This window comes from Typopeltis vanoorti, chromosome 18 (genome assembly GCF_054136105.1).
Source record: "Typopeltis vanoorti isolate ZY-2024b chromosome 18, IOZ_Tvanoo_1.0, whole genome shotgun sequence".
Taxonomy (NCBI): domain Eukaryota; kingdom Metazoa; phylum Arthropoda; class Arachnida; order Uropygi; family Thelyphonidae; genus Typopeltis; species Typopeltis vanoorti.
The window spans coordinates 105480192-105507810 of NC_143566.1; the positions used below are offsets into that span (position 1 = coordinate 105480192).

A 27619-nucleotide genomic window follows, 5' to 3' on the forward strand; every position below is an offset into this window, starting at 1 on the left:
CTTGCTAGCAGAATGCAAAGAAGGTTTGAAGGAACTTGTTATGAAAGTTAAAGAAGAAAGTACTAAATATGGTCTTAAACTTAACCTCAAAAAGACAAAAGTTATGGCAACATATGAACTTAATGATTTTGAAGTAGATGGGGAGAAAATGGAAGCAGTTAACAATTTTGTGTTTCTAGGATCTCGAATTGATAAAGATGGTTATTGTACCGAAGAAGTTAGAAGAAGATTATTACTCAGGAAAAAAGCAATGACAAATTTAAGCAAGTTCTTTAAAGATAAAGATATTAGCCTCACAACAAAAATCAGAATCGTGAAAGCAATGGTATTCCCTGTGGTGCTGTATGGATGTGAAAGTTGGACCCTGAGAAAGAGTGGAAGAAAGAAGATAGATGCATTTGAATTATGGGTTTGTAGACACATACTAAGAATACCATGGACTGCAAAGCAAACCAATAAACTGATAGACAGAATAAAGCCAGATTGCTCCCTTGAAGCTATGATCATCAAGCAAAAATTGTCATACTTCAGACATGTTATGCAAGCAAATGACAGACTGGAGAAGATGATGATGCTTGCTAAAGTTGATGGAAGAGGAAGATCAAGAATCAGATGGGTGGATGGAGTTAAAGAAGCAACTGGAGTGCACTTGGAAGTTCTGAAAGACATGGTCAGGGACAGATCAGAATGGAGAGTGTATGTTCATGGAGTCTCCAGGAGTCGGAAACGACTCTATGGATCATAATACACACAATATTAATTGGGGATAAGAACAAACAACATACAACAGTAAGAGAATTGAATTTCTAGAATTCTTGAGTAATAAACATTTCAGGCAACATGTAGTAGAGGGAACATACAGATCAAAAGTATTTGGTTGTAGAATCAGAGAATCTGATCGTAACTAAGATGTCATCCTGTCATCCTTGTTCCCTGATCGGCAAAAATGATCATATCTTGACTTGGATAATGAACAGACATGCTGAAGTATCAAGGAGAAATGAATTCATATGGAATGAATTCATATGGAAACATAAGATGGATAATTATAATAATCTTAAGCATCAGATAATTATAATAACCTTAAGCAAGGGAGAGAGAGATTACCAGTGCATGGGAACTAGTGAAGAAATATTTATCAGCAGCAATGGCAAGTTGCATTCCCCAAGTGAAAAAATATAACATTTTGGTGTAAAGTGGATACTGTTGAAATCAAATAGAAACTACACATGAAAAGAGGTTATGAAAAAGTATAAAGAGAGTGATGAAGAGCAATTGCTTGAGAGAATATAAGACTTTAATCCAGGAAAGAGATTGGCTAACTCGCCTTCAACTGAAAAAGTTCATACAGAGACTTTCATCATGACGAGAATTTAATTCAGGTCTTTTCCAATTGAAGGGTGCATTGTCCTGTTGTTTTTCCAATTGTGCTACGGAGGTACTTCAAGTGAAATGACTGCACAGTTGACCTTGTTACATAGAAATGGGGGTTGAGTGACTAATGCTGTTTAATGATTACTTCAGTGTGGTGTTTCTTCCTGGAAAAGCAGGTTTTATTCCTGAAGGGATGGGGCAGGTTGAAGATATAGAAATGCACGAGGAGAATATATTTCAAATACCGTCTCTGGAAATTGGTAAGGCAGAGAGATTGGATGGGATTTTGTTGGTTTTAAAAGAATGTACTAGGGAAATATCTGCTCCATTGTCCTGGTTGTTCATTGAAAGTCTGGCTATGGGAAAGTTCAACAAGAATGGTAAGATGGTGCCATCACATAAAGGGTGGCGGTAGAGTGGAGGTGTAAGACTGCAGACCAGTTATTTCCTTAATACATTCTTTTAAAACCCATAGCAAAATCCCATCCAATCTCTCTGCCTTACCAATTTCCAAAGACAGTATTTGAAATACATTCTCCTCATGCATTTCTATATCTTCAACCTGCCCCATCCCTTCAGGAATAAAACCTGCTTTTCCAGGATGAAACACCACACTGAAGTAATCATTAAACAACATTAGTCACTCAACCCCCATTTCTATCTAACAGGGTCAACTGTGCAGCCATTTCATTTGAAGTACCCGTAGTTAAGATTTTGGAGAAATTATTGAGAGATTGTATATAACATTGGGTAGCTGAGGGTAATGTTATCTGCGAGGGTCAACATGGATTGATTGAAAGGCATTCTTGTTTCAGTAATCTGATTGCCTTTTATAATAGTACCAAAGAGTTGCTGGTGAGGCAAAGGCATATACTGCTTTTTTTTTTTTTTTTTTTTGCAACTGCATTTGATAGTGTGCTACTCTTGTTATTTGATGGGGGTACAGGTTTCTTTGAATCTTTCCATGGCACATTTCCAAGGTGAATGACATTGGCAAGGAGATCTGATGGGAATCTAGAGATGAAGAGTCCATACAGATGGTTGCTAATTATCTGATAAGTATCAAGTTGGTGAAGAATTTGATGGCTAAAAATCTTCCTCCTTATTTTAGAAAAGATTGATACGAAGGCAATAGATATACAAATCCATTGCAGACTTTATTATTATTATTCAAGACTTTTATGGAATCACAAGACTCATCATGTAAGGCCAAATCATAGGCAATACAAAATCTATTATACCATTTCTTAAACTTGCCCACCATCCACACTTTCACCATCCCATCAATCAATTTGATCCAGGGTCTTTTTTGTTCCATGACATTTCTCACCCTCTTATACACTATTTTGCAACTTCCAGGGATAATCCCTTGTTCTTGTTCCATCATCTTTTATTCTATCATATGAAAGGCAACTACACATTAATTCTGCAATTACTTTTCTACATTTGAAATGTCTCAATAATATCATCTCTTTGTTTTCTGTCCACCAAATTATGCCATTTGCATATCTTCTGTACCCACTCTAAGGTTAGTTTATCCCCTTCAAATCCTGGTAACCAGATCTGAGCAAAATAATGTGGTTGGACCGGTGCTTTATTCAATGGAATCACACCTGTTTTACTTCTACTAGTCAATGTTCTTCTCAGTATTGCAGCAATCATCTGTATTACCTTCACCACCTTCATGTCCACTAAACTTCAAATTTCTACTACTCATCACCCCATGATTTTACTGCCTCTTTAAACTTTATCTGATATCTCCATTTATTTGCCCATCTATTCAGCTTATCAAAGTCTAAGAGCCACTACATCACACTATTACTAATAACCCTTCCAAGCTTCACACCTACAAATAACTAAATATCTTTCTGCAGCCATAACACTATCACTAACATAAAAGTTAAACATCAAAAGGTACAGTAGTGAGCCCTGTGAAACTGCTGTGACCCTCCTTTTCCTTGACACTACTCTCTCATACCCAAAATCTCTCAGATCTGTCAGACAGCGAATTTCCAGTCCACTTATTAAAATACTCTGGATTAAAAACTCTGCAAAGCACATCTCCTTCCCATCATGCATAGCATTATACATGTTCCATAATGCATGGCATTATATGTCCGCAAGGAGATGTGCTTTACATTATGGGATACTAAGGCAAGTATGTGAAAGTCATACCACCTTTACCACGAGTTGCCCCAGTCCTGAAAATACTTCAGATGCAAACTTTGTTTACTTACACTTGGATAAAGGATTAAACCAAGTATATAATTTCTTGATATCTTTAATTTATTATTATTATGTGACACATCCAGGGAGTCGGAATACTCATCGAGGGAGGATACCTACTCTACATCTCTCTGTCTCCAACACTCAATCCACTAAATACACTAATGCCATCTACCGCCCACCACCACCACTAGTATTTCCACAGACAATCACAAATATCCATGCCCACTGCGGGATTCGAGGCCGCAGCCTTTTGGCTGGAGAGCGGATATGCTAACTGCTCGGCCAACCAGACCAGGAAATTTATAGTATAACCAAGTGGAAAAACTTTCAACAACTATCTATCTCTAACCCAGAGTATTTTGATAATAAGGTGTGACACCTTTTGGCAACTCGTATATAAAAATATGACTTCTGTATTACTTCAACCTTGGTATCACCTCTGGGTCTGGCTCACACTGAAGTGCTTTTGTGCTGAAGTGGTTGTGGCAATGCTGTGGCCAATGAAGATTTAACTGAGGCTCGGCTATTGCTGTTTCCGGGTCTGGCTCTCACGGATGTCATGGAGTTCGCCACGTAGTCTGAAGCAACTACTTTCATTCAGGTTTGTATTGCCTACGTCTCATTTTTATCTAAATGAATTATTAACATTAGACGAGTGGTTGTTTTTTGTTTCCTACTTTTAAAGGATGCAATTTTTCTTTCTGTTCTGCAAAATGAAAAGCTTCCTGCTTAGCCTGAATTAAATTTTTTTTTCAGAAGACGAAATTTTAAAAATGATAGCTTACTTCTTTTTAAAGATTTACAGGAGAGTATTTGGAAGGTAGTTATAATTTCATTGGATTACTATCAGAAATGTGATGCAGTTTCTCCATGCCTACTTAACAGACACATAAGACATCGCAATGCGTCGACGCCATGCGTATGTCACTTCTTTCACAAAGAGTTAAATGATGGCCATTCTTTTCTTCTTCCTATGCCCCTTAACTGGCAATGCTGTTTCCGAAGAGTTAATTTCCAATATTTGATTTTCATCCATATTCAACTGATATCTTGTCATTACATTTATTTACAAATTCCAATGCATTGCTGTGAACGTTATCAAATGTTCTCGTTTGTTCCTTCAACTTTGTTGTAGCTGAATCTATTAAACCTCATGCACTAATCATAACTAAACCACCTTTCTGTAAATAACTTGATAACGGGGCTGTAATTTCAAATATATACAAGTAAATGCTATCAATATTGTTTCAACCTTTAGAAGACTTTGAAGTAAAACATTTGCTTCTTGCTTTGTTTTTGTATCGAACTTGTCTGAATCTTGTATCATAGATAAGCATGTCAATAGATTTACAAAAGTATTGACAGTGGCATCAAAATCCAAATATAGTTGTTGCTGCATTGGATTTTCCTGACTGTCTTGTTTCACCAATTAGCTTTAATTGTTTATTTTTTTCTTGTCCTAGATGTTTTCCAACAACTTCTATCCATACAACCATTCTCATGTATGATGGTTCACAAAAGTTGCTAAATTCTGGAGCAAACTGAAAAAAGAAACTGCAGGCACACAACATTTTGTTTCTTATCACCAAATTTAAGACATGGGCATAGCACTATATATGAACATCTTTGATCAGCCACATCAGTCATTTTATTTTGTAAACCATTATACTGGCCAAGGTAGCTTGCAGTTCCATCTGTACTATCAGATAAATATTTTTTGGGATCAATTTTAAGATGCTGTAAGTCAACAGATCAAAAAGTCCCTGTCCTGTACCAACATTACTTGGCACAACTGAAAGCAGTTGCTCACAGATAACACCTTTAAGCACATACTGAATAATAATACTAAACTTGATTGATGGATGAATTATCTTGTGTTGAATCAACTCGAATAGAATAATATTTTGCTTGAGAAATTTCACGACCAATTCTTTCTTTTATCATATTCTCCATAATTTGGATTAACATATTAATAGTTGTTTTTCTCAGATATGTAACAAGTCCACCAAGGTCTTTACTTTCAGCCTTTCCTTGTTTTAAATGTTTGATTCTTTGTGTAGACTTGTTTTATACCGCAGAAAAGTGAGCTACCATGATGGGGTCATATTTTGTCATCAACTGCACTGCAGCTAAAAAATTGCAGTGATTCTGAACCTCATTATCCAGAGTGTAGGCTGATTCATTTCTGTGACCTCAAAAGAATTTCTTACATGCCTTACATCTTTATGATATCTATAATCCTCATAACAATACTCCTCTGCTTCAACACTTCTTTCTTTTTAATTAGTGAAGATGCAAAAAAATTATCTTTCTTTGTAACTTAGGGCCAATTTCTTCTCATATTCCAGTTTTGCCTTCCTTACCATACTAGTCACGCATATACTAGTCACTCTCCTGGCGTGTGTCTTATATTCTTCATGCATTTGCTCTTCACCTGTCTCCTTATATCTCTTTCATAGCCTCTTTTTAACATGCAGTTCCTGTTTAATATCGTTTTTGTCATCCATTTTACACGAAATTGTGTCCTCTTCTTCACTTGTGGAATACAACTTACTATTGCTGCTAATAATATATGCCTTATAATTCCACATACGTTCCCATTTCTTTGATACCCCTGCATGGCTATTCATCTTCCAAGTCAAAACCACATGGTCACTCTCTCCAACTCTCAGTTATCATCAACTCTTCTGATGCTAAGACCAAATCCAAAACTCTTGAACCTCTTCCCTCTATTATATGTTGCCAAAGACATTTGGCCTGTAAGAATTCTAGAAATTCCATTCTCTTAAAGCTATATCCATCTTCTTTTCCCCAATACTGCTATAGTTAAAATCTCTCATAACAATCATTTGTCTTGCACTTGCCAAGCTCAACTGTCTAAATGCCAGCCTGGTTGGCTGAGTGGTTAGCGTATCCGTTCTCTAGCCAAAAGGCTGTGGGATTGAATCCTGCCATGGGCATGGATGTTTGTGATTGTCTGTGGAAAAAACTAGTGGTGGTGGTCGGCGGTAGATGGCATTGGTGGATTGAGTGGTGGAGACAGAGTTGTAGAGCAAGTCCCTCCCTCGATGAGTCTTTAGACTCCCTGGAGGTGTCAAATAATAATAATAATAATAATAATGTGCTTTTTCACAGAAGGGGAGGTGCTTTCCCTGAGATATGAGCAGCTCTGATTGGGGTAGGGTTTTGCCTGTCTCTGAGTGGGGGCAACACTGAGATTATGGTTCTACTTGGTGGTGTGGTGAGCCTGCCACTGGGGGAGCCAACGCCGAGTTAAATGATCACTCACAAGTTTTTGGAGAGGTAACCCCCCCCCCCCCCCACCACACACACACTTAAACAGGGAAACTGGTTGGTGGTTTGATTCTGGGCGGAGCAGAGTTTTTGCTCCCTTAAGGTTTTTTCCTTAGGGAACCTTTGAGCATCTAGGGATTTGGATCTATTTGGGTAGCCTGTATAAGGGTTTCCTTGGCTGATGCTTTTCCTGGAATATGGACAGTTCTGCTTGGTGGCAGGGGAGCCTGTCACTAAGCAGAGCCACCGCTGAGTTAAATAATAACTCAAGTCTTGTTGTTTATTTTTTACGGTATATATTAGAACACAGAAACTAAGTAAATAATTAATTTATTAACTTATTGCTGATATTTCGCTGGTGTTATAACCAGCATCTTCAGAGCACAAAAACACAGTTTATTACAATATGCGAGACTATACAACATGGTGTAATCAGCAGACTGGTTAAACAAAATTGTAGCAGCAACACAAAGACTAGAATCTTGATTTTTTGGCGCCCTCTATCTGAAAAAAAAAAAAAAATCAGGGCACCAAAAAATCAAGATTCTAGTCTTTGTGTTGCTGCTACAATTTTGTTTAACCAGTTTGCTGATTACATCATGTTGTCATAGTCTCACGTATTGTAACAAACTGTGTTTTTGTGCTCTGAAGATGCTGGTTTTAACACCAGCGAAATATCAGCAATAAGTTAATAAATTAATTATTTACTTAGTTTCTGTGTTCTAATATATACCGTAAAAGATAAACAACATGTTCGACGAACACATAAGTCTGTCCACACGAATAACTCAAGTCGCTCATCGTTGGATGATCTGAGTGATCGCACAAGTTTTTGAAGAGGTAACCCTGCACTTAAACAGGGAAACCGGTCTGGGTAGTGACCCTTCCCATAATGCATAGCATTATACATGTCCGCAAGGATTTGTGCTTTGCATTATAATTTCTGGGTCTTTAATTTATAGCCTTAATAATCAAAACTTTGAAGACATAATATAAATGACATTGAATGAAGGAGACTTCCATATTTTAAGAGAAGAGGTCAAAGCAGCACTTAATTCTTTTAAGGTGGGAAAATCTCCAGGCATAAATGAAATAATTTCATAACTACTGAAACCAAGGGGAAAACTTATCATAGATGCAGGGCCGGATTAAAACCCATAGAGGCCCTAAGCACTTAAAAGATTTTGGTGCCCCATATATATGTAATTCAAAATATAAACAATAATAAACCATAAAATAAATTTTAATTTTTCAAAATGAAACAAAACTTATAGTAAGATGGAAAATAATGTTTATTTTTGTATACTTCAACTTTATTTAGATTTGAAAAGTTTTCTCCTACTTTTTTTAATTGCAAAGTCTTTGATCAGATCCTCAAAATTAATCTTACGTAACACATCTGCTTCTATACTTAGTAGAGATAAGGCGTTCAACCTGCCTTGTTGCATAGTTGTTGTGATGGGATTTTTAATATACTTCAACTGAGAAAATGAACACTCAGCTGAGCAATTTGTGACCATTAATGTTAAAAATATACGAAAGGCAATGTTTACATTTGGAAAGGTACACTCAATATTGTCTTCTACAATTATTTTATTAAATATTATTTTATTTTATTAATTAAAGTTAAGCATGACTGAATCTTGTTTTTACATTTTTTGTTGAACTGAACTTATTGCGCACATATTAGTGAAACTGCTGAAGCTCAGCTGAGAAATTAGTGTTCAAGTCCTCTGGGTAAGCATCAATCAGCTTTTGACAACACTGAGAATACCTTTCAATTTCAGTAGATGATGAAGTCACTGAAGTAGCATTATGTGGCGCATCACTTAGAAAAGAAAATCTCTCTGATATTTCTTTGTATCTCTCCTCTTCTTCTCATCTCAGTTTCAAGTTTGTCAACAATTGTGTAAAAGGTGGTGATACAAAATCACCATATTTATCTCTGGCATTCAGATATACTTCTGGAGCATCTCCATCATTGGGTACCTTCTTTCTGATATGTTTGCGAGTTTGAGCTGCCTTGTAATCAACATCTGGTAGCACTTCCTTTGTAGCTGCTTTATATCTTTCAAATTCATTTCGTGAAGTGTACAATTGGTCAGCTAATGATCCATACAGATCTGCACATGTTTTTAAGTTGACATCCTCATTCTGTGGAACTTGGCTTACTCTATGAAAATTTTGCAAAATCTCATCCCAAAAATTCAACATAAAAGCAAATTCTAGCTCTTGCATCTTATTTGCAATATTATCTGCTTCTCTTCTAGTGTCTCCCTTTTGTGACTGGTCTTCGGCTATACAGTCCAATGCTTCTAAAATTTGAAGGAAAGATTTCAAAATTGCTGCTGTTGCCATAGCATGTGCCTCCCATCTGGTATCAGAGAGGGATTTTAAGACATTTTCATTTCTAATACAACCTTTAAGAATTGTCCACTGGCTGGTTGAGGCTGAAAAAAAGGTATAGAGCAACCGCACTGTAGAGAAGAAATTAACCACCTCTTGACAGCAGTCAACAGCACTTCGGCCTACTGAATTTAGTGAATGAGCTGCACAGGGCACATATATAGCAAATTTATTTGTTTCTAAATTTTTTTGCTGCATCCCCTTATAATGCCCAGACATGTTAGCAGCGTTGTCATAAGACTGACCCCTACATTTTGAAAAGTTTAGCTGACAAACCTTATGTAAGTACTGCAACACCTGATTTGCCATTTCCTCACCGGTATGGGTTTTCATTTCCAGAAAGGTTAAAAAGCATTCAATAGGCTGCCCATCTTTTAAGTACCTAAATACAATACAACACTTAACTGGTCGATATGTGACAGATCTGGTGTTGAATCAACTGACAAACTAAAATAACCAGAAGATTTTACTTCATCAACAATAAGCACGTGAACCTTTTGAGCCATCAGTTGAATGAGTTCCTCACAGGTGGCTTTGGACAGATAAGGATTTCCTTTTGCTACAATTTCTATATTTTGCAATGTGACTTGCTAAAAATGGATCAAACTGACTTATGAGCTCAAGCAGCCCTAAAAAGTTCCCATTTTGCAATAATCCAAATCTTTCTTCTGTTGATCAAAAAGACAAGCCACGTTCCTCTAACATACAAATAACAGCTATGAAATGACTCAGGACATGTTCCCAGTAATCACACTCTTCTTGAATTTGTTTTTCCAATTGTTGTCCCAACCCTACACCTTGTCTGCGAGTTAAGTATGTTAGCATAGGGTCTCGGTGAGTAGTGCTTTTTTCATGTTGATCAATTACAATAGTATTTTGCCAGTCACTGAACCCTTCTCTTGTAACAAAATGTGAGAAATTTTTAGGAGCAAACAGTTTACAAACAAAACAATAAACTGATCCCATTGATGGTGAATACAATAACCACTCTCTCTTGTATTCCTCACCATTAGCTTTTGTCCCAACAAAAAGTTTCTGCGAACAGTATCTTACTGGTTTGCCACTACTAAAATGTCAGTAAGACTTGTCAAATGGCTCATTGTGGTGTTGACAGTCACTGGGTCCACAAGCAGTCCAATAAGCCACGTCATCAGCAGAGAAATCAAGCCACAACCCTGGATCTTTTGATATATTTACTTCATCTTTTGCCGACTGAGTCATTTCACCACCATCACCATGGCCCACTAAACTTTCATTTTCAGCAATTATTTCAACCTCTTGTCCGTGCGGTTAGCCTAGTGGCTTTGTGAAGCGCCAAGCCATATGCCTGGGGAAGGAGTGTCTTGGGTTCAATTCCCATCACCGACGTGAGGAGCTTAAGGATCTTCCTCAGCCATAGCCAAGTTAGCCAGTCTTGAGCATGGACAGCAGGGTTTTTTCCCCCCAGTTTATCTCGGGTTTTTCATCCCGCAAGCAAGCAAACCGGCCCCATGAACACACGGATCTACAGCCACAAATACTTAACCCCCCCATGACGGATGGGTGGAGAAAAGGGAGGAAACTCCATATGAATAAATAAATAAATTTCAACCTCAGAATGTTTTGTAAAGCAACTTGCATCAACATTTGCAGTAGAGATATCAAGAGAATTTACAGACAAAGTGAGGTCAGTAGTGAGACACGTGCTAGATGAACATGCTTGTGACATCTTGATGATTCCAACATCATCATATTTTGATTTTGAAGTGATCAAAGTGGTATTTGTGTCCGCTTCTGATGACAGAGATTGACTCTGATCAGGAATTGGTATATAATATTGTGGAACATGTGTGAAGAAATCAGTCAGCTTTGCAGTCTTGGAATCTAATTCCAAAGTCTTCGTTTGATAGTTTTCACTTTTGTGCACCACTTAACTGAACACGTCTCATCTTTGTTCTTGGGATCTGTTAAATACAGAAATTAAAAGATTATTTTGTTGAATATTAGGTGGCAATCAACACAGTTACACATATCACAGGCAAAATCATACGAACAATTTAATTTTCGGCTTACAGCTGAATCTCGTGCTTTCGTGCTTTAATTAACTCTTATTTTACCAGAGTCACACTTCTGCGACAGCTAGGCCTTTTACCGAAGGCGCATTTCTGAGACAACCACGTGATTTGTTTTATATTTGCTTCTGGAGCAAATATAAAACAAATATACCCAAATATTGTTGAAATAATAATAAATAAAAATACCAAACAAAGATTTGGTATTATTTCAACCCTGGCACATCGAGCCAGATCTTTATTAACAGATGAAACAGAAATTGAATATGAACTCAATTTTCTTAAAAGGTCTTTTGTTAACAATGGATTCTCTCTTAAAAAGATTAATAAATTTCTCTCTGTCCACTGCTCAACTGCTTTTGAAGATTCTTCTCCACCAAGAGCTTTTATTTCGTTACCATACATCAGCTCTCTCTCCTCCAAACTAGCCAAAATGCTTCAGAAATTCAACATTAGAACTTGCTTCACTATGTTATGTACGAAATGGTATGGGTATGTACGAAATGGGTATGTACGAAACTACAGGTTAGGCAATTATAACAAGCTTCGGAGTGAGCTTGCAGCCATCCCATGGCAGAACATATTGCAAGGGAAAGATGTTAGCAGTGCTTGGGATAAAATCAGTGGGTATCTGAGGAAAGCAATATCAGATTGTGTCCCCATGGTCAGGAGGTCAAACAAGGCAGGCATTAGATGGATGAGCAGTAGTATCAAGCTTGAACTACAAAAAAAGAAAATGTTATGGAGAATTTACAAGGAGAAGGGCGATCAGGACACCCATGAGCAGTACAAGGCTCAAGCTAGGAAGGTTACCAGCATAGTAAGAAAAGCTAAATCAGATTATGAGAAGACCTTAGCCAAAGAGATCAAGGGTAATCCCAAAGAGTTCTTCCGCTATGTGGCAAGTAAGAGGAAGAATGACTTCGGAAGGATAACCTTAGTGGGTGCTGATGGTATTGAGGTGACAAAATCAGATGTAATAGTCGAGTTACTGAGTGATCACTTCTCAAAAGTCTATCACCCAAGTGAGGATATCTCTATACCTATAGCAATACCTAATGTGAGAATTGAAGCTAAAGAATCAGAGGTATTAAATATATTGCGAAACTTAAATGCAAACACTGCGGTAGGCTTAGATGGAATATCAGCTCGGGTGTTGCGTGAATGTGCAAATGAATTGTCAACCCCTCTTACCTGGATATTTAATTTAAGTTTGAACTCTGGTATGGTCCCTAGGGAGTGGAAGTTAGGCAAAGTGGTTCCTTTGCATAAGGGTGGCTCTAAAACTGCAGTATTGAATTACAGACCAATCACCATCTCAGGAGTAGTGGTAAAAGTATTGGAAAAGTTGGTTAAAGACAAAATTCAAGAATGGGTGGATCAGGATATGATACTCTATAGAGGCCAACATGGTTTTGTTAAAGGTAGATCCTGCCTTAGCAATCTATTAACTATCCATAATAGAATAACATCAGAGTTGGACAAAGGAACTGGCTACACAGTGGTACTTTTGGATTTTGCTAAGGCTTTTGACAGGATACCCCATAGAACACTGTTACGCAAATTGGAGCAGATGGGAATGGATATTAAATTGGTGATATGGATAGGAGAATGGCTCAGGGAGAGATACCATAAGGTGCTGTATGGAGGAGCCGAGTCCAGAATGAGGCAGGTGACCAGTGGTGTGCCTCAGGGCTCTGTGCTTGGGCCAATGTTGTTTAATTTGTATATAAATGATATAGGAAACGGCTTAAAGGGAGATATTCAGTTGTTTGCTGATGATGCAAAGTTGTGTAGTGCAATAAAAAATCAAGCTGATGTTGAAAGTTTGCAGGAGGATTTAAATAAGCTGGTAAAATGGGCAAAAGAAAATGGATGTCAGTTCAATGTGGAAAAGTGTAAAGTCTTGCATTTTGGGATTAAAAGATTACCAGCTGTGTACTACATAGATGGAAAGGTACTCCAAGAGATTGATGAGGCTAGGGACTTAGGGGTATTGGTAGATAAGGAGATGAAGTTCAGAGGACACATTGCTAAGGTGTCCAAGATTGCACATAGGATTACTTGGTTGTTGAGGAACACACTGACATCCAGAGATAAAGAGGTTATTATTCCCCTTTATAAAGCATTGATACTTCCACATTTGGATTACTGTGCTCAGGTCTGGTCACCTGGATTCCTTGGAGATGAGGAGGCTGTGGAGAGGGTTCAGAGAAGAGTGACCAAGTTGGTGAGTGATATAAAAAATGCTCCCTACATTGATAGATTGAGAGCTTGTGGATTGCAGAGATTGGCTGATAGGCGAAGAAGAGGGGATATGATAGAAACATTCAAATTACTAAAAGGTTTTTATAGGATTGATGCAGGGGAAATGTTTCAGCTGTGTGATAGTGATGGAAGAACAAGAGGTCATCTCTGGAAATTAAAGAAGAGTGTGGTTAACAAAGGTGTCAGAACAAGGTTTTTTGCCTGGAGGGTGGTGAATGAGTGGAATTCATTGCCTGACTTTGTTGTGAGCTCTTCATCTGTAAATGAATTCAAGAAGAGATATGACAGATATTGTTTTGCTAGTTTGGGTCTCCCGCGATGAGTCTACTGACTCCATGGAGATACCCGTAATAATAATAATAATAATAATAATAATAATAATAATGTTTCCAAAACTTCGCTCCATACTAAGTAGACCAAAAATGAAACAACTTCCTACTCAGTATCCAGGAGTCTACAAGATTTTGTGTGATTGTGGCAAACCATACTACAGCCAGACAGCTAAATCCATCCTTTTATGCATGGAAGAACACTCAACAGAACAGAACTCTCTCTAGCCACGTTCTCTTTTCTATCAACTCGGATGAAGGCTGCCAACACCTCATAGACTGACCACAAACTTCTAATATTCATGTGTGCTATGATGAACTTGAAAGAAGAATAATTGAATCTAGAGAAATATTGCTTGATTCATCTCATATTAATAACAGCCTTAGCTACAATATTTCTGATGCACACATTGCCACTGTCCAATACTGGTGCACTCATGTCAGCTCACGCACGTAGTCAACTTCAGTTTGAACTCAAGCATGCATTCCTGTTTTTAAATATACTTGTGTGTTTTATACTAGATCTGTTAATGTATTTTATCGTGTCTCTGTTATTTTTTATTTAATTCTTTGCCTGTGATACCTGAAGAAGTTGAATTTCAACGAAATTAGTCGTATCTCAACATTAAACTTTTCTTTCTCGGTATAGAGTCATTTAAATTCTTTTTTATATACATTATCTACCAAGTAAATTATGATCAATAACATATATATATAATATACTTAACCTTGGAAAACAGTGATATTGGAGTTACAGTTGCTGCTAAAAAAATCAATAACCTTAGATTCATTATCACATTGACCTAATAGTAGACAATGAGAATCAGTTACAAGAATTAACAGATGGAGTTTCTAAGGTATTTAGTGATTATGGATTAAAGATCAACATCCACAATGACTTTGGACAAAAGACCTATGAAAATTTCAGTAAATGATGAAAAATTGGAAGAAGTAGATTCACTTGGGAAGTGTACAACACAGAGATGGCTTGTATAAACATGATATTAAAGCACATATTGCTAAAACAACTGTTACCCTTCAGAGGTGTTGCAGCCACTTTGGAAGGACAATAAAATACAGCTAACTACAAGACTCTACCTCATCAACATCCTTGTTAACTCAGTTTTACTATACAGATGCAAGAGTTAAACATTGCTAAAGGAAGATGAGAAAAGGCTATCAGCCTTTGAGATGAAGTGCTACAGAAAACTTGAAGATATTATACATGATACACATAACAAATAATGACATTAGAAGGAAAATCTGCTCCATTACTAAAATGCATCAAAAACAGTTCCAGTGACTGGGTCCCATGGTTAGATCTGATAGTTTACCTAAAACAGCACTAGAAAGTTTGGCTTTTGGTCAAAAAAACACTGATTGTGGTCTCAAATCACCTGAGTAGATAATATTAGAAAATGGACTAATTATTCTTTCTATACCTTGTTAAGGAGATCCCAAGAGAGAAACACCTGGAGAAATTGTCAACCGTCACCTTTATAGTGCCCCAACAATCCTACATGGGCTATGGATGAAGAAGAATATTAATAATATTAATCTCATTAAAAACACTTTATACCTAAAAATGTATGAGCCAAAGATACGGATAAAGCATGGAGAGGAGCTGATATTTTGAAGTTGTTACTTTACTAACATATTTTTAGTCACTAGATATTGTTGTCACTGTTTTGGTATTATTATTATTATTATTATTTATTATTATTATTCAGGCCTCCATTGAATCAAAAGACTCATCGAGGGAGGTCCCTCCTAGGAAACACAAAGTCTATCATACCGCTCCTTAAATGCATTGACCGTTCTCACTCTCACCACTCCATCAGGCAATGCATTCCATGGTTCAATCACCCTCCATGCAAAGAAACCACTCCTCACCCTCTTTTTCACAGTTTCCTTTCATAACTTCCAGGGATGGCCCCTTGTCATGACTCCTTCTTGCTGTTCAACCAAGCGAGAGAACTCCCCAGTGTCAATCCTGTAACTACCTCTCATCAGTTTAAAAGTCTCAATCATATCACCCCTCCTTTTTCTATCCACCAAACTCCTCAGTCCACACTCCCTCAGCCGATACTCATAACTAACATTATACAGTCCCGACACTACCTTTGTTACCTTTATACCCTTTCCACAGTTCATTTATCCCCTTCAAATCCTGGGGACCAGATGTGAGAACAATAGTAGTGTGGTCTGATCAGAGTCTTATACAACGGAATGATTTATCTCTGCAGGTCAATGTCCTTCTCATTATTGCAGCAATCCTCTGTGTTACCTTCACTACCTTTTGAATATGTCCCCTAAATTTCAGGTTTCTATAGAGTTGTGGAGAAGATGCTCTCCCTCGATGAGTCTTTGGACTCCCTGGAGGTGACTAGTAATAATAAACAATCATTTCTCCTCCTACTGGCCACATAGCTAAAAAATTCCTTAAGATTTTCCTTTGGATCTAAGGGCCAATCTTTTCTCATATTCCAGTTTCACCTTCCTTACCATACTAGTTACGCTTCTGGCCTGTCTCTTATATTCTTCATGCATCTTCTCTTCACCTGTCTCCTTATATCTCTCCATAGCCTCTTTTTTGCATGTAGCTCCTGTTTAATATTGTTTGTCATCCACTTTACTCCAAATTGTGTCCTCTTCTTCACTTGTGGAATACACCTTACCATTGCTGCTAACAAATATTCCTTCACAATTTCCCAAGCACTAATGATATCCTGGCCTTCCAATTCCTCCCTCCATGAAACTTCTCCAAGTTAATGTCTAAGAAATTATAAATCAGGTGATTATTATAATCACCTGCTTTATAATTCCACATACGTTCCCGTCTCTTTGATACTCCTGCATGTCTATTCATTTTCCAAGTCAAAACCATATGGTCACTCTCTCTCTCCAACTGGAGGGAGAGATGTCATCTCGGTTATTATCAGCTCTTTTGATGCTATAACCAAATCCAAAACTCTTGAACCTCTTGTTCCCTCTGTTACATGTTGCCTAAGACATTTGTCCCTCAAGAATTCTAAAAATTCCATTCCCTTATTTCTGCATGCATCTTCCTTTCCCCAATCTATACTGCTGTAGTTAAACTCTCCCATAGCAATCATTCTTCTTGCACTTGCCATGCTCAACTGTCTCAACATCTCCTCGTCCCCACTCTCTGTGCTCCTTGGTCTGTAGCAACACCCCACTAAATATCCTGTCTTGCCCACCTCCACCTCACACCATATGCTTTCAAAATCATTAGTGTCACAGCCTTCCAAAGCTTCCACTCTTAGAGGACATATGTCATCACTTATCATAAGCAGTACTCCACCACCATGCTTTCCCTTCCTATCCTGCCGAAAAATGCTGTACCCAACAACTTCTATTCTTGTTATTATATCCTCTTCTGTCAACCACGTCTCTGTGATCCCAATAATCTTTGGCCAGGCTGATGCTATCAGTGCCACCAATTCCTCTCCCTTATTCTGAATACTCCTGACATTGGTATGAAGCATAAAAATGCCATTGTTTCTATACCCAGCATTATCCCCTCTAGACACCACTGGGCTCAGCGTTACCTGATGTCGTCCCCCTTCTCCAAAGTATCCATTCACACAAGAGGCCACCCCTGCTATCATCCTCCCTGGGACACACTGACTCATTCAGAACAGCAATCTCTCCAGATGCCTACGTCCTTCCTCATTCCAATGCAGGCAGTCTCTTGCATACAATTCCTCTCTGCTCTCAAATGCACTCTAAGCATCCACATATTCGAATCCTCTCTTCTGACATATTCTCGCTATTATGCCATTCAATATCACCGGTCTTCTGCTTTGCTTGACATTATCATACCTGGGCAACACACACACACTATCTTTCCTCTCTCACATCTCTTACTGTCCTATTTACACCACCACTCAAGTCATTTGTTCCCACCATATTGCTCAAAACAATAATGCCATCTAAGTAGCAATTTCAAAATTTCAGCCAATCTCATCTCCTTCTTTCCCAGTACTTGGCTCACTTTTATTTTGCATGTGAGATGCTTTTTTTTTTGATAAATATTCAAAAGTGACAAATAACTGGTTAGAATCCATTGAAAAGTGGAATTGCAGTAGTCTTTGTGGCATTTTATTTTTTTGTACCTGATTTACAACCTTCCCTCCATTTTGATCAGATATGTGGATATTGTCAGATCCTCAAGGGCTCACTTTAGTGAGTACGGGCATGGCAAACCCGAGGTACCTGATGCTGGACCATGCCTTACTTCATGTAATATATATCTGTTATATTATTCTGTAGACAGGTCCCTCCTCTTCTTTCTTTGCTTCTTTCTCCTCTCCTTGCTCCTTCCCCCTGATGCTATTAGAGTATTCGAGGGCTAGGGGTGAGTCTTTCCTATCTTGCTAAGTCATTTCATCTTATGCAGCCACCGAAGGAGGCAAGCTAGCCTCAATAGGGCCGGTCCCAAGCCCGGATAAATGCGAGGGTTGATGTCAGGAAGGGCATCCGGTCGTAAAACTTCAGTGCCAACTCAAACTATGATTATGAGTCGAAGAGAAAATGATATAAGTGCTAGGGCGTACCCCTTAAGCGACGCGCAGCCACATCGCCCTACAGCTGTGAGAAGTGGACGAGGGCTACCGCATCAAGGGCGGGTGCGGTTAAAGAAGCGAGCCCAGCAGGTGGAGAGGATGTTGCGAGTGGGAACACTGAATGTTGGAAGCATGACTGGAAGGGGAAGAGAGGTGGCAGACATGATGAGGAAGAGGAAGTTGGACATTTTATGTGTGCAGGAGACAAGGTGGAAAGGGGGAAAGGCAAAGGAACTGGGAGATGGATATAAATTGTTCTACTCTGGAGCGAATAACGAGGGAAGAAATGGTGTAGGAATTGTGGTGTGTGGCAGAATGAAGGGTGAAGTACTGGACGTGGGTAGAAGGAACGACAGGATCATGCGAATGAAATTGGGTCTTGGAGAAGAGCGGGTGGTCGTATTATGTGTATATGCCCCGCAAGTTGGTTGTACAGCAGAGGAAAAAGATGAGCTCTGGAACGTGTTAGATGAAGAAATGAGGGAATTGGAAGAAAATGAGATGGTGATTGTCGGAGGAGACTTGAACGGGCACATAGGAAGACAGAATAGAGACTGTGAAAGAGTGCATGGTGGCCACGGAGTGGGAATGATGAACCAGGAAGGAGAGAGGGTTGTGGACTTTGCAGTAGCGTTTGATCTGGCAATTGTGAACTCGTTTTTCTTCAAGAGGGAAGAACATTTGATAACATTTAGAAGTGGTAACAACAGCTCACAAATTGACTACATTTTGACTAGAAGAAAACATCTTAAGGTTGTGACAAATTGTAAGGTAATTCCAACAGATCAAGTAGCACAACAACACCAACTGCTGTGCGCAGACTTTAAATTAAGATCGAAGATAAGAACTTCTGGTTGCCATGGGATGAAGACAATTAAGTGGTTTCGCTTAAAAGAAGAGAGTGTGAGGAATCATTTTAGGGAGAGAGTGTTAGAGAGGATTTCGGATGGACTGGAAAGTGTACAAGATTGGTGGAAACATAATTCAAAAGTAATCCTGAGCTGTGCAATCGAGGTGCTTGGTGAGACATCTGGAAAGATTAGAGAGCAGAAGGAGGGTTGGTGGTGGAATAATGATGTACAAGTGGCAGTGACAGCTAAGAGGAAGGCAAAGCAGAAGTGGGATGAGTCAAGAGTGGATGAGGACAGAGAGGTGTACAAAGAGAGAAAGCAAGAAGCCAAGAGAGTTGTGGCACAGGCAAAGGCCATGGCATATCAAGATCTGTATGATCAATTAGAAACAAAGGAAGGACAGAGAAAAATTTACCAACTAGCGAAATGTAGAAATAAAGCAGCTAAGGACATCTTATATGTGAGGCAGATCAAAGATGCTGAAGGAAGAGTATTATGGAGGGATGTGGACATAAGAAACAGATGGAAAATATACTTTGAGGGACTTCTGAATGAGGAAAATGCAAGGACTCACAGAGGAGATGGGCAGCCTTCTGAGGGGATGGTGCAGAACATCAGTAGAATGGAAGTGACGGAGGCCATGAAGAGGATGAGGAATGGAAAAGCGGTGGGCCCCGACAGAATTCCAGTGGAGGCATGGAAGGCACTGGGGGAAGAGGGAATTGACCTGCTGTGGGACCTGTTCATGAAAGTTTGCCAACAGGAAAATATACCCGAGGAATGGAGGGAGAGTACTCTTGTTCCCATCTACAAGGGTAAAGGGGATGCACAAGACTGTAAAAATTACAGAGGAATAAAGTTGATGTCCCACACAATGAAGATCCTAGAAAGGGTTCTTGATGGTAGATTGAGGGCGGAGGTGGAGATTGCAAAGGAACAATTTGGCTTCATGCCTGGCAGATCAACAACAGATGCTATCTTTGGGTTACGACAGATGATGGAAAAATATCGAGAGAAACAAAGGGAGCTACATCTGGTATTTATTGATCTGGAGAAAGCATACGATAGAGTGCCAAGGCAAGAAGTCTGGAGGTGTCTGAGGGAGAAGAAGGTGCCGGAGAAATATGTCAGGTTGGTGCAGGAAATGTACAGAAATGTGAAGACAAGTGTTCGGACCTGTTTGGGACAGACAGAAAGTTTTCAAGTAACAGTTGGCTTGCATCAAGGGTCAGCATTAAGTCCGTTGCTGTTTAATATTGTGATGGAGGTGGTGACAGAGGAGGTGAGAGAAGATGCACCTTGGACAATGTTGTATGCAGATGACATCTTGCTGTGTGTAGATTCAAGAGAAGAAGCGGAAACTAAACTGGAAAGATGGAGAAAAGTACTGGAAGAGAGAGGTATGAGACTGAGCAGAAGTAAGACAGAGTATATGTGTTGCGCAGTGGGCGGTGGCCACGAGACAGACCTGGAGCTGGAAGGAAATGTCATCAGGAAGGTGAGAGACTTTAGATACTTAGGTTCGACAGTGGAAGAAGATGGAGGAGGTGAGAAGGAAGTGGGATGCAGGATACAAGCAGGTTGGAGGAACTGGAGGGAGATGGCTGGAGTGTTATGTGATAAGAGGGTGCCGATCAATCTGAAAGGCAAAATTTATAGGACAGTAGTGAGGCCAGCTATGACATATGCTATAGAAACTGTGGCCCTGAGGAAAAATAACATTAGCAGGATGGAAGTAGCAGAGATGAGAATGCTTAGGTGGATGTGCGGTGTGACCAGAAAGGATCATCTGAGAAATGACTATGTGAGGGGAACAGTGAAAGTTACGAACTTAGGAGCGAAAATACAGGAGGCAAGGTTGAGATGGTTTGGTCATGTGATGAGGAGGGAGGACGAATATGTGGGAAGAAGGGTCATGCAGATGGATGTGCAAGGAAGGCGGAAGCGTGGGCGGCCAAAGAAGAGATGGAGGGAGCTGGTAGAAGAGGACTTGAAGATGAAGAACTTGGATGTGGTGACAGCCCAAGACAGGAAGGTGTGGAGGAGACTCATAATAAACAGTGACCCCACTTAAGTGGGAGAAGCTGCAGAAGAAGAAGAAGAAGAAGATGTGGATATTGTCAGAATCTTAAATAGTATGAGAAACAACTGTATTTAAAGTTGATTGAAATTGTGTGAATGATACTAAAACTTCAATATAGAAAAAGAACAGTGACTCAGCTCAGATATTGTGCAGTGATTTATGCTTGTAAGTCAACATTGAAACTTTACATAGAATAAACTTGACTAAGATTCACAAAGCTTTGCATAAAGTCTGAGTATTGTGCAATAGATTACATCACAGCAGAGTGTTACAGTAGGCATTTACATCTGTGAAGGTTGAATAAGCATTAAAGATGATCTGAGAACAAGCCATCAACAGTAAGAAATAGTACGTTGGTGGATATCTTCAAGAGCCTTCTGGAAATAGATCGGCATAGTATTGAAGAGACAGAAGTGCTTGGTAGTAGAAACAGTAGTAGTGTGAGAGAAAGAGAGAATGGAAATGCAATAGGAACATGGAAACAGGAGGGACAGCCTGGGTGGACAGAGAAACATGGCATGGAGAGTGGATGTTGAAAGTGAATGTGTGTATGAAGATGGAGTATGTCGCAATGTGGGTGAGGAAGTTGACATTGAGCAGATATATGTGGTAAGTGGTGATATAGGTGATTATGCAGGTGTTGTGGAGAAATCACAACCAACAAGTGGCTTGGTTAGGACTAGTTACAGAACAAAAAATGAATTATTGTGTTTGATTACAAATGCAGGAGTATCAGAAATGAGGGAGATAATATGGTTGAGTTTATTCATCCCAAAATCATTGGAATAACTAAAACATAGTTGAATGAAGATGATATTCTAACAGGAATAGAAATGGAAGGACACAGTATTTTTTGCAGGGATAGAAAGCACAAGAAGAGAGGGATGGGTGCTGCTGATGATAGCAGGGGAATTATGTCCACATAAAGTAGACATGAAAGAGGGAAACAGTGGTAATGGTTATGAGGCAGTGTGGTGTAATGTGGGGTTTGACAAGAAGACATATTTAGTTGGATGTGGTTATAGGTATGGGAATGTGGTGGGTGGTGATGAAGAAATGTATAAATGACTTGGATTAGTGAACAAAGGAAGGATAATCATTATGGGTGATTTTTTAATTATGGAGGTATAGATTGGAATGAAGAGATAGCATTTGGGAATAAGGAAAATGAATTTCTTGAGATCTTGAGAGATAACTATCTCAGGCAGCATGTAAAGGAGGGCACGTAAGGATTGAGAGTTCTAGATCTAATCATTTCATCAGCAGATGTAATTGTGAGGGGGGGGGTTTCATGCTATCCTCCAGTTGGTGAAAGTGATAATGAAGTTATCACCTGGATTGTGGCTTGTCATACGCAGACTTTTGTGAGAAAAAGGATATATGTGGAATTATAAGGCTATTGATTATAATAAGCTTAGGAGACATCTTGGAGTTATAACATGGAACAAGGAGTTAAGTGGTGAGGAAATAAATACTGCATGGGAACTGAGAAAGAAATACATAACAGCATCAATGTGTGAATATATTCCGAAGACCAAAATGCTGAATAAGAACAAGAAAGTACAAGATGAATAATGGGAATAATCAGTTATATGAAGAGTATAAAGAACAAGCCAGGAGAGTGATTTAGTTAGTTAGGAAAACAAAAGTGGAGTATGTGCAGAAATCGACAAATCAGGCAAAGAAAAACCCTATAGAATTTTTTAGATATGTGACAAGTAGAATGATCATGGTAAGATGATGTTAAAGTGATTATGGACAAGGACCTGAAATTCAGGACACACGTTGCACAAGTTGTGAAGACATCACAATGGAAAAGTGGTAGAATGGTAACTGCTGTAGAAGACATTGTTGAAGTATTCAGTGATTTATAATGGTGTTTCATCCTGATCAGGATAGAATCATCAGGAACTTAAGTGTAAACCATGTAGGAGAGGATGGTTTAATTGAGTGAGCAGGAGATATTTGAGGCAATAAATAAACTTCATGTCAGTAAGGCAGTAGGATTTGATGAGATATGAGTATCTCATCAATTTATCACCACACGTCTTAAGGGAATGTTCCAGGGAATTGTCAGTAGCATTGGCATGCCTGTCTGATAAAAGTCTTACAACAGCACAGGTTCCAAGGGAGTGGAAGGAGGGCCTATACTTATACTGGCCTATGTTTATAAGACTGTAGCTTCAAGTTATAGGCTGATCTCTATATCTAAAGTTGTGGCAAAGGTACTAGAGAGATTGGTGAGAAGTAGGATACAGAAATGGGTAGATAACAGCAGTATTCTTTGTGGTTATCAGTATGGGTTTGTTAAGGGGAGATCATGTTTCACTAACTTACTCATGTACTATAACAAGGTGACAAATACCTTGCACAGGAGAGATGCATATACAGCAGTGCACTTGGATTTTGCAAAAGCTTTTGATAGATTGTCACAGGACAGGCTGGTAAATAAATTGAAACAGATAGGATTAGATAATAGACTTCTGAGTTGGATCAGTGACTAGCTGTCAGATAGGTATCAGAAAGTTGTACATGGAGTGCAGTATCCTGAAAGAGAAAGGTCACTACTGGTGTACCATAAGGGTCAGTTTTGGGACAGCTGTTGTTCAGTTTATATGTTAATGGTATTGGGATGGGTTTCACTAGTGATACGTAACTGCTTGCAGATGATGCAAAACTGGGGAGAGCAATGCAGTGTCAAGCAGATGTTATGGCCTTACATGAGGACTTGAATAGATTGCATGAATGGGTAGTTAGAAAGTGTAAGATTTTGAGATTTGGTAAACAATGATGGGAAGCAAAATATATGCTTGGTGGGCAAACTTTAAAGGAAGTAGAGGAGATGAGAGATCTAGTAGTGATTGTGGACAAGGACCTGACAAGTTGTGAAGACATCACATCGGATAATGGCAATAATGCGGAGGAACCTGACATGCATAAATAGAGATTATGTTGCCATTGTATAGTCCTTCAATAGGCCTCATATGGATTATTGTGCACAAATTTATTGCCCAGGTTTTCATGGTGATGAGTATATGCTGGAAAGGGTCCAGAGAAAATTCACAAGGGTTGTCAGTGGTCTTTGGAATGTGGAGTACAATGACAGATTGAGAGAATGTAAGTTACAGAGCCTCATCAATAGGAGAAAGAGGGGAATATGATTGAGATATACAAGTTAGTTGGGAGTTATTATCAGGTTGAAATGGAAGATATTTTTCATAGAATGGGAGGGGGATAGAACAAGAGGCCACCGCTGGAAACTGTATAAGGAGGGTGTGAGCAGAGGAGTGAGGAGTAGATTCTTTGCATGCAGAGTGGTTAGTGAGTGGAATGCATTTCCTGAGTGTATTTCGAATGTAGACACATTGATTCAGTTTAAAGCATGGTTGGATGAGCATTGGGTGCAATAGTATGCCTCCCCTGATGACATAGATATTCACCACTTCTGTTTTCTGAATTATGACTGAAATTTTGAAAATAGAGAAAATTTGTTGGCAATTGGGGTTTCAGACCAGCTGTGCAGAAGATAAATGAGTAGCTCAAGAGGTTTACAGAAGAGCTGTTGCATCATTGTGAGAGTGAAGGCAAATTGGTTTGAACGGAATTGTTGTCATAGACAATACATGAACATAGAACTAGAACAAAAAAGCGCTCTTCACATGAAAACATCAACATCTCCTTGTCCAAAAAAAAAATTTGTCTGAATAATTATTGAAGGTTAAGTTAATGATTATAATAGCTTATGACAAGTAGTGATAGTGACAGATAGAGTGCCTTCAGGGTTTACTATGACAGCATCATACCACAGGAAATTTCCTTGAGATATTTTGTGCCACTATAACTTCTTCTCAAGAAGTGATAACGACAGATAGCATACCTGCAGGAATGTCTATGACAGGATTTCACTACCATCAATGAGATTTCTGAGGAAGTAACTTGACTTATCAAGCACATCAGAAATATTTTGCTGACAGGAAATTTACCTAAACACTGAGCAGCAGTGATAAAGAGATAGTATTAAAGGCCTGTTAGTATATTTTGAAAAATAAATATTTGGTTTATCAATAGAAATAAGTGTGCAGAATTTTAGAAATAACCCTTGCATTTTATTATTACTTATTATATTTTATTATATTATCGTCCGCGCGGTTAGCCTAGTGGCTTTGCGCTTCGCAACCATATGCCTGGGGAAGGAGTGTCCTAGGTTCGATTCAAGTCCACGACGTGAGGAGCTTACGGATCTTCCTCAGCCATAGCCAAGTTAGCCGGTCTTGGGCGTGGGCCGCAGGGTTTTTTCCACCAGTTTATCTGAGGTTTTTCATCCCGCAAGCAGGCAAACCGGCCCCGTGAACACACAGGTTACAGTCATAAATACTTACGGCAAGGAAGGCAATGGGAAACCACCTTGCTCATAATCATCTCTCCCAAGAATGGTAGCATATAGCTACACTCCCGCGGCCGTATGGCAAATGGGAACCAGAAGAAGATTATATTATATTATTTATTATATTTTAATTTTTATTTAAATATTTTTTAAATTTTAAAATAATTATTTACTTTTTTATTTAAAAAATAATAATTCTCAGTATTATAATATTTAATATAATTCTTATACTCTTATATTTATTGCAGTTTAGGCGTCCTCTTGAATCACATCAGTTTAGAAATGTGACTCTCACCGCCCATGTTCTGATCACCTTAAATGTGGTTTCTGATCTTAGAGGAGTAAGAGCATTTTATTAAAATTACTCACTTAGTTGACAATACATTTTATTCTTCAAGAACTTAATTCAATATAATTATTAATTATTTTTCCCAAACAATTATTTTATAAATTAACGAAAATTGAATCTTCAAAAAAAATATGTCCCTCCCCTTCACATGTTCCAAATTAAGATTTGTTTATTTTTTCTTTATAAACATAGTTCAAAGAATAGTTTACAGATTGCATGGAGGTCTGTGCACTTAGGATTTTGTTTTATAGAAAATATTACAAATGTATTTAATCATTATAAGATAATGTATAATCTTTATAACCTAATCTGCAATTGTTTGCACTTCAATTTACTTAGTTTCTCAGAATCATTCATTACAAATTGAAATAAGTGCCTCCATAGCACAATTGGAAGAATGAGGATACATTGCACCCTTCAATTGAAAAAGGCCCAAGTTCAATTCTTGTTGTGATGAGAAGAATCGTTATATGTTTTTTTTTTTTTAAATTGAAAGTGAGTTAGCTGATCTCATGGCAAGGTAGCAGGGTTTGTTCTCACAGAAACTTGGTTTTCTTCATATTACATGCAGAGAGATCAATTTGAGAACATGCAATTTACAGACAAAAAATACTAGTGGTGATGGTGATGATGGTAGTGGCAGTTTGCTGTAGTTGGTGGATTAAGTGGTGGAGATGGAGAGTTGTAGAGTAGATGCCCTCCCTCGATGAGTCTTTAGACTCCTTGGAGGTGTCACAATAATAATAATAAAATATTAAGAAGTAAATTGCCATGTACATATATTCTGCTAGTTTAGATATTATGTGGCAATTTTGAAGAATCGATTATTTCGCTATAATTTATTTTTCAAAATACATATACATGCATATGTCAAAGAGAAATTTCATTTCCATGCTTTTTACTATACAATTTCTTTTTATTATTATTATTATTATTATTCAGGCCTCCAGGGAGTCAAAAGACTCATCGTGGGAGGTCCTTCCTAAGAACATAAAGTCTGTCAAGACTCATCGAGGGGAGGTCCCCCCATAAGAAACACAAAGTCTATCATACCACTCTTTAAACTCATGCCTAAATTGTATTTCGCCATCAAAGACAAAGTTGTATTTTGACTTCGATGGCTAAAATCCTCCCTCCCCACAACACTATCATACACATTTTTTGAAATTTGTCTATTTCTGCTGATAATGAAACTTTGTCTTTCAAATTTTCTTATCAGTGTGCATCACAGATGAGAAATTTGCAGAATAGTACTATTAATATTTTTTATTACAAATTTGCAAAGTAAAAAAAATAATGTTATGGCATAAAGAAAAAAAAATTAAGATTCTGTATAAACAGAAGTGCAGAAAAAATATTTCATGCTGTTCAGCTTTCTTCCTCCCTTTTTTTTTAATGGCTGAAAATAACAT

The 27619-nt window shown here is 38.3% G+C and overlaps 1 protein-coding gene across 3 annotated transcripts in view; it reads left to right on the forward strand.

Moving 5' to 3' along the window:
* The window catches only part of LOC150097025 (CD109 antigen-like), a 623307-nt gene that overhangs the window by 481353 nt on the left and 114335 nt on the right, over positions 1–27619 (forward strand). For all 3 annotated transcript variants that reach the window (XR_016549783.1, XM_090407831.1, XM_090407832.1), the window contains one exon: positions 26107–26199. Coding sequence is in view for 2 of the 3 variants with exons in the window: in XM_090407831.1 (XP_090263957.1) it covers positions 26107–26199 (93 nt within the window). In the remaining variant the exon portion in view is untranslated. The remainder of the gene's footprint in view (positions 1–26106; positions 26200–27619) is intronic.